The following is a 7,967-nucleotide window of genomic DNA, read 5'->3' as shown; positions in this document are numbered from 1 at the left end:
AATTACTTAGTGATGTCTACTCTTCATTTCAACAAAAACCAATTTCACTATCACCCCTTCCCCGCTTCTCTTCTCTTCCAAAGGGAAAAACAAATTCGCTAATTTAATATGATATAAATTGTCGTCAAATTCGCATGTATCAACGTCCATAGGGAATTTACATATATTATTACAAAATATTGTTGCCATGTGGAGTTTATGAATGTAATCGGTATTCCTCATGTGCGAGCCTATTGGTTTCTTGATTTACTTTGTGAAGGATGATCGTCCATACCGTGATCATAAAGGTCGTAACTTATTGACAACCTAACCAAATTTTAGATTTTAGATTCCCTTCGAATCTTCCCATCCCTTTTCCAATTTCTTTCTACGTGTTCTAATCAGATCAATCAACCTGTGTAAATTTACAAATTGTTAAAATAATTTAATTTTTATTTCCCGAGATAAAACAATTTTTGCACAGGCATCCAATTTAATATTATCACATCATAAAATATAACATTTTTAAATTCACTACTTAAAAAGTTTTTAAAACATAAATTTAATTAGATGATCGCATAATACTCTTTATATTATTATTATTAGTACATTAAAATTAACTCAATAGTTATTATAGAACTTTTGTCAAAAAAATCATTACTCAATTCTTAGCAACAAATTAGTGTCTAAACTCTAAACTAATTATGTATTCATAATATGTGAAGATCATAGGTAACATAATAATAAAACCAATCATTGTACAACAAAAACCACTATCGCATATATAAATATGTATTTAACATCTCAAAAATATTTTTATTATACTCCAGTAAATAAGTTGATAATATAATAATATTTTCATTATTTAATTAAAAAATATGATATTAATATATATAAATTTATAACAATTAATTTGGTAGTTAAAACAACTTTTGAAAGAATAAGTTCATCATTTCCATGCAATTGAACTCACAATTTAATGGTTAGTCGTCGAAGCATTTCATGTGATTCTTCTTCAAAAGTATAACTAAACTTAGTTGTTAGTCCATTTGAGTCTGAGATAAAGTGTTCGATTCTCATTTCCTTCTCCCTTCAATTATAGTACATTGAATTATACTTTTATTTTATTTTTATTTTTTTCAGTCCCACATCACTGCCTAAACTATCGTTTGCAAACTACAAAACAGGCACATCCAAAGCCTCAGTAATCTGCATTCTGCAATTTGCATCTTATTAGAGTTTCCTTAAACTTTTAAGTCTACATTGAGCACATCCAAACTAACTAATTTGAGACTTACATAGGAAAGCAAAAACATGTGCTTACTATCAAGAAGCAAACAATTAACAAGTCGGAACTTTTACGCAAAAATAAATAGATGCACCTACATAAATTATCCAAGGATATGAATGAGTTTGGCAAAAGCTTACACGGCCTGGAAAGAGATTTAAAATGGTCTCTGTGGAATTGTCTTCCCCAAAATTGCCTCCCAAACTGAAGGTGAAAATGGTGCTTTCTTGTCCAAAAACTCCCTCACAGCCTTCTTATCAAGATTAAAGCCCTTATCCGTTAATGTCTTGATAGCATCCTTTGCTTCTTCAACACCTTTTTCCTTGCAGAAACTGTCTACTAAGCCTACAAAAGTAGTTGTGTTCGGATAATGACCTGCTTCCAACATCTCCACACAGAATTCAAAAGCATCCTGTAATCTGCCACATTTGCATAGTCCTTGTACAAGGACAGTGTAACTGAAAACGTTTGGTGAAATGCCATTGCTTTGCATTTTCCGAAAAATCCTTATGGCATCATCTGCCTTGTGGGCCTTCGTAAAGCCTTCCACTACAGCTGTATATATGACAATCTCCGGAATGGTACCCTTCTCCCGCATCAGACCAAAAAGCTTCAAGGCTTCTTGAACAAAGCCATCTTTGCATAGACCATCAAGCATGGCCACAGCATTGGGGATAAGACCGGTTTCCTTCATCTTCTTGAAGATCTCATTGGCATCTTGGGGCATAGATTCTGAAGCTGGTTGATTGGGATTTGACCTCTTTGCTTCTTCGGATTGGTTGCCCGAAGCAGAGTCGAATGTGTTTGCTGTTTTATTATCAAACCCAAGCTTGAATTTATCGAGGAAACTCTCTCCTGATTGACCAGCAGCCCGACCTGTTTCAGCCATATTTCTGCCATGGAATGCAAGATCAGGTCTTCCATGATCGTCCTCAAATTTCGGAGGGAAGGAATGGGAACCTCCACTACGTTCCCTCACACGCGGACGAGGAGGCTGATTAGTTGGCCTACCACCTCTCAAAGGTCTATCTGGAATTGGTTCCGGCGGAAACTGTTGATTGCCATATCCCTCCTGGCTTCCATTGATACCACTGCCATCAAAATCTGACTGTTTAAGAGAAAAATCCTCATCATGAGATTCTTGTACATGCTGTTTGATTCTTCCACCACCATCATCAACGAAGCTATAATGGCGCAAAGTCTTAAAGCATGGTGCCAGATATTGTTTGGAAGATGCAGGGGGAACTAGTTTATGAATCCGCCCTAGCATTGTTGGCATGTGAACCTGTTCATAAGTTTCATAAGCATACAGTAAACAAACTCATTCCGAAATCAAAGAAACAACAACTACACAAAGGGGGGAAACAGACATAAATCACACAATAAATGTTGAATAATCATGTATTCAATTAATTTATCACACGAAAGTGCCTGCAATTATTATCAATTTAAAATTATATCTTCAATTGTCAGCAAATGGTGCTGTTATATTAGCATTAAACCAAAGAATGAAATGAAAAAATGCAATGCTCAGTGGTGGTTTCGTAAGGACTCAATCCAATTCACTCAATAAAAGAGTAATCAGATGACCCAAAAAACTAATAAGAGTAAATGTCCTCCTAATAAAAAGGACTTGAGTATATTACTATATTTACATACAATAAGATCCCCACACAAAGTAGATTTTCCAATAAAAATGAATCAAGTTATGACTTAGATCAGACCTTTCAATTATCACATATACATTGATTTCCTTTAATCAAGTCAAGGGAAAGAAAATTAATTTCCTTTTATAAAAACTCTAGTAATCATAAAGGTCTTCAATGTTATATTTTACAAATAACAATAATATCAAGCGTATACACGAAAATATTATCCTACTAGGTGGGATTGGTTATATAAATCAAACGATGTTACGAGTCTTATCATAGGTGAGACTATCTATACATAGATCATATATCAATTATCATATATACATATATATTGGGTGGTGAGCAGGCCGACTCACCGCGCCCAAACCCGCCTTTAACTTTTACTTTTTTTTTTTTCAAAAAAAGTTACTAAACCATTCATTGAAAAAAACATACAATTTCACAATCCCTAACCAAATTTGTTCCAAATAGTAGCTACCATATGATGCTTCTAATATGAATATGATGCAAGCAGATGAATTGATGCAACCTTGGATTAGAATTCAGAAGTGCCACTTGAAGGGTCACTTTTATTTAGATCAAAATAGCAAAAGGAACAACTTCATTCCTATGCCACAATTCATCAACTCATCTCCGTCTTTAGACTAGCTGCTAGCACCTTTCACCCAGGAAGTCAAAAAACAACATTATTACAAACGTAAACTCAGTTTAAATCATGCTAACTTAAGAAAAGAAAAAAAAATGTCCAATGAAGATTTACATCCAAAGATTATAGGTCAAAAAGTGAATATTGGAATCATGAATAAACCACCTCAGGAAAAGACACTATGCATAAAACACACAAACCCCAGCTGTAGCTTTCACAGTACCAGGAAGTATGGAAGATACATATATAGATACACAGGACCCAGGGGCAGCAGCAACAGAGAGGGTGCGAGCCTGCGACGGATACACGGAGGGGACAGGTGCGACAGCGAGGCGCGACGGCGCCGGCGCTGGGTGTTGTAGGTCAATGTGTGCGACGGAGAGAGCCAGAGGCAGAGAGCCCGTGGGTGTTAGGGGGTGGAGGGCTGGAGGTTGATATGAATTCTGTTATACTTACGGGTTATGAGTCTGCTAGGGTTTTTTGCATAGTTATTAGAATTGAACCTGTAATGGACCCAGCCGTAATTGACCCAGTCATACGAGCAGGTCATCGGTTCAACCCATAAATCACTGATTCAACCGATTAATCCGATTATAATTAATATAAAATTATAAAAAAAAAATTAAAATCAAAAGTTAAAATACTTTTTCAATTTAAATGAACAAGAGAACAAAACATATTACAGTCAGTAAATTAATGATTAGCAAACTAATCAAAAACATAAATTCAATTTATAAATCAATCCATCAAAATACCGTTATACCAATAGTCCAATATTGCCTGTGTAATTGTCAACACTCAAATATTAAATCAACTCTTATTACAATAATTGAAGGTTAAGACTAAGACCGAGTCTCTACACATTACACAGAAACTATCTATTCTTACAGCAATAAATTCATCTCGGTGACAGATTTTCAGCAACAAATTCAACTCACTCATAATTTTCAACCCAAAAAAAATTTAGCTCAGTAACAAATTCAAGAAGTATAGCTCAAAAGATATTTACAACAACAAATTAAACTCAACAGCAACAATAAATTTAGCTCAATACAGCAACAAATTCAACTCAATACAACAATAAATTTGACTCAATACAGCAACAAAAGATGGTTCAGTGATGATTTACAACAACAAAATTGACAGGGGCAAGGGAAAAGGAAAAACTGAAAAAGATAGAAGAGGGGAATGCAGGGATAAAAGAAATAAAAGAATTAAGCAATAAAAGATTCAGCTAAGAGACATTCAGCAACAAATTCAACTTAGAGCAACAATTTAAAAGCAATAAAAGATAGGTATTCCATCATACTCATCTGTCACAATAAAATACTTCATCAATTCAACATGTTTTCCAGAAACAAAAAAAATTGCTCAGCGATATATTCAGCAACAAATTCAACTTACAGCAACAAATTCAGCTCATTGATCATTTTCAACAACAAAAAACTATGATAAAATTGAAAAAGAAAGAACAGGGCCGAAGGAAGCTCACCTGCCCAAGGACCAATTGACGGTGAAGGAAGCTGACCGACTGAACTGACGGCGGAACAAGAAGACGACGACCACCACCACCACCCGAGGGACCAGATGCTGATTCGGTCTGCTTTCTGCCGCCGGCGAAGCGAGAGCAGGGAAGGCGGCGACTGAGTGCGAGACGTGACGACACAGGCCGCGACGACGAGCTTGAGTCCGCCGAGTCCGAGTCAGTGAGTGCGACTGTGCGAGAGCTTGAAGGCGAGGGAGAGAGTGACGAGAAAGAGACGAGACTCGAGAGAGAAGAGAGACATTGAGGGTACTTTGGGGATGGGGGTGATCCGCTTTAGGGCAACCTGGGGGTGGGGGTGTTTAGCGGCGTCGTTTTTCATCTTTTTCAAAAGAAAAAACTCAAAAGGCATGACCGGTCCGGGTCATATAAACCAGCCGGTGAACGTTTTTGCTAAAAGACGCTGGGTCGATTTTTTTTTTTTTTGACTTAAATAAACTAAATAAAGAAAACAAAACAAATAAAATAAAAAAACTGCTTAAATAGATAGACAATTTCATTTAAAATTACTCTTAAATTTTTTTAAAGATAAAAGAAGCTCTACATAATAAAATTGTAATTTTATCGTCATCTTTATTATAGTGTCTGCCACTGTGTTTGCATCCCTCATTCTAAAAAATTTTAAAAGTGGGGCAAAATAATATAATAAAATAATAAAAAATATATATTAATATTAATATATTTAGATATTTAAATTTTGGAGTATATTAACTAATCAAATTTTTAATAAATAAATATAATTAATACATCTAAAAATATAGTAATTTAATTTAAAAATATTTTTTTTATTTTAATATTTCGGTAATATTGCATGAGTAATATATTTATTATTAATACTTGCGTTTAGTCAAGCATTTAATATCTATCAAATTATATTTATATTGATTATTTTTTATATGATACAAAAAAAATTATAACTCAATAGCTAAAAAATCTATAAAGAATATAACTCGAATGAACTAATTTAGAATTTTGACTATTTTTTATTTTGGTATCTGAATTTTTTCTAAAATTATACGAGAGAGATAAAAAAATTGTGAAAAAAATAAAAATTTAAATTAAACAATCACAATTATCTTTATATATAGGTATAGACAAAATAATATATTTTTTTTATTAAACAAATGTCAAATAATTTTTTGATATTTAATTGCAAAGTTGACATTTTATAATATTATAATAAATTTTTTTTAACGAAAACAATATTATATGTATGAATAAACAAAATTAAATTAAACAAAATAATAAAAAATAAATAAATGATATATATTATAAAAAAAGTATTAAATATTAATAATCTCATTTATATTTAAAAAATTAAGCTTAACTTTAAGCAATTAAATAATTATTATTAATTATTATTAATATTTGTTTTGAATTTATATAATACAATAATTTTTATTATTGTATTAATATATAATAATATAAATATTTCTTACACATAATTTTTTTTGAAGTGTGGGGCAAATAAATTATTATAATGGGGACAATTCTCTACACATATATATACTTGTTATTAGTTTTTTGAAAGTTTAATGGGACAATTGCCCCCACACTCCTACACATAAATCTGTCCCTGCTCATAATCAAACAAAAGTCAACACACCAATTCCAATGCACGATATCTCTTATTTTGAGCACCAATGGATCAATAAATTCAAAACCATCTTGGTGACAAGATTAAACGCTTCCACACAATTCGTCTCACAAATAATATCTCGTTGACCCACATCCCAAGCTAAGAGATATCCTCTCCAAATAGCAAATGATTCTCCTTGAAGAATAATATTACTATCAATCATTCCCAAACACCCCATTTGCCAACTTCCATTACAATATCTAATAAAACAAGCAAAACCAACACTATCACCCGAACCAGGATAACTAGCATCACAATTAATCTTGAAAGTACTAATGGATGAGGAATTTCAAAAACCATTTAGAATAAAGGGAAGGGACATACATTGTAATTCAAAAATATTCTTAAGCTCATTTTCTGAAGCTAATGCCAGACAAATCACTTTTTCCAAAGGCCAAGTTTCATGAAGATTAAAGATGTCATTATTCCTTACTTGTCATATCCACCAAAGTCCCGAAAAGAATTTGAGCGGATGTTCTCTGCTATGATACAAGAACCAGCTTCAAATCCAAAGGATGACAAGAAATATCCAACCTATGCCATACAAGTTGAGCTTTTGGACAATCTCGAATACAATGTAAAACCGATTCCTGGCTAGACAGACATCTTGCGTACCTATCCGATGACGACATCCCTCTTCTGAAGCATAAACTTGCAGTAGGAAGAGCCTCCTTAAGACACAGCCAAGCTAAAAATTTGTGTTTTTCCAGAACAAGTTGGCGCTAAAGTCAAAGCCAATTCCCCCGCTCCTCCCAACCAAACAGCTGCTTACACAACCACAAGTAACCATTGCGTGAGTCATAGATTTTGACAGCAAACTCATACCAATACCAACCCACTTCTGAACCTGCTTGCACATCTGGATGGTAAGAAAAAATATTACCTTTTAGATTTTGAGATAAAGGAGAATAAAGAGTATCCAAGTGCCACTACCAACCAACCAAATATCCTGAATCCAAAGATTCGAATAAAAAATGTGAACATAATCCATCTCATTAAATAATTGTCCTTCTCTCTTCCAGCTAGAAAACAAAAAATTCTGGTTCAAATCCCCAATGCACCAAGCAAATCTATCCTTCAACACTTTCCAAACCTTGCAAAGACTCCTCCAAATGGGAGAGCCCTTGTTCTTAGGACAACCAAAACAGTCATATAGAGATGATCTGTCTTTGGCATCCAACAATTGGACCCATAACTTGTTTGGTTGTTGGAAAAAAGTC

General features: G+C 33.6%; 1 protein-coding gene across 2 annotated transcripts; it reads right to left on the bottom strand.

Moving 5' to 3' along the window:
• Positions 1-1,177: 1,177 nt before the first annotated feature.
• On the bottom strand, positions 1,178-5,582 carry LOC112749074 (uncharacterized). 2 transcript variants are annotated; one of them, XM_025797342.3, is made up of 3 exons: positions 5,058-5,469; positions 3,449-3,577; positions 1,178-2,552 (listed from the first exon to the last, which is right to left on the bottom strand). In XM_025797342.3, exon 3 carries the CDS (start codon positions 2,544-2,546, stop codon positions 1,425-1,427), a length of 1,122 nt encoding a protein of 373 aa, XP_025653127.1. In that variant the 5' UTR covers positions 2,547-2,552; positions 3,449-3,577; positions 5,058-5,469; the 3' UTR covers positions 1,178-1,424. The 2 variants fall into 2 exon arrangements, with proteins under 2 accessions (XP_025653127.1, XP_025653126.1); XM_025797341.3 differs by lacking the exon at positions 3,449-3,577 and having other exon boundaries at positions 5,058-5,582.
• Positions 5,583-7,967: the final 2,385 nt, after the last annotated feature.

The sequence above is a fragment of the Arachis hypogaea genome, chromosome 15, assembly GCF_003086295.3.
Source record: "Arachis hypogaea cultivar Tifrunner chromosome 15, arahy.Tifrunner.gnm2.J5K5, whole genome shotgun sequence".
Classification (NCBI taxonomy): Eukaryota; Viridiplantae; Streptophyta; class Magnoliopsida; order Fabales; family Fabaceae; genus Arachis; species Arachis hypogaea.
The sequence above is the reverse complement of the archived record's forward strand: the minus strand, read 5'-3'. Positions and strand labels throughout refer to the sequence as shown.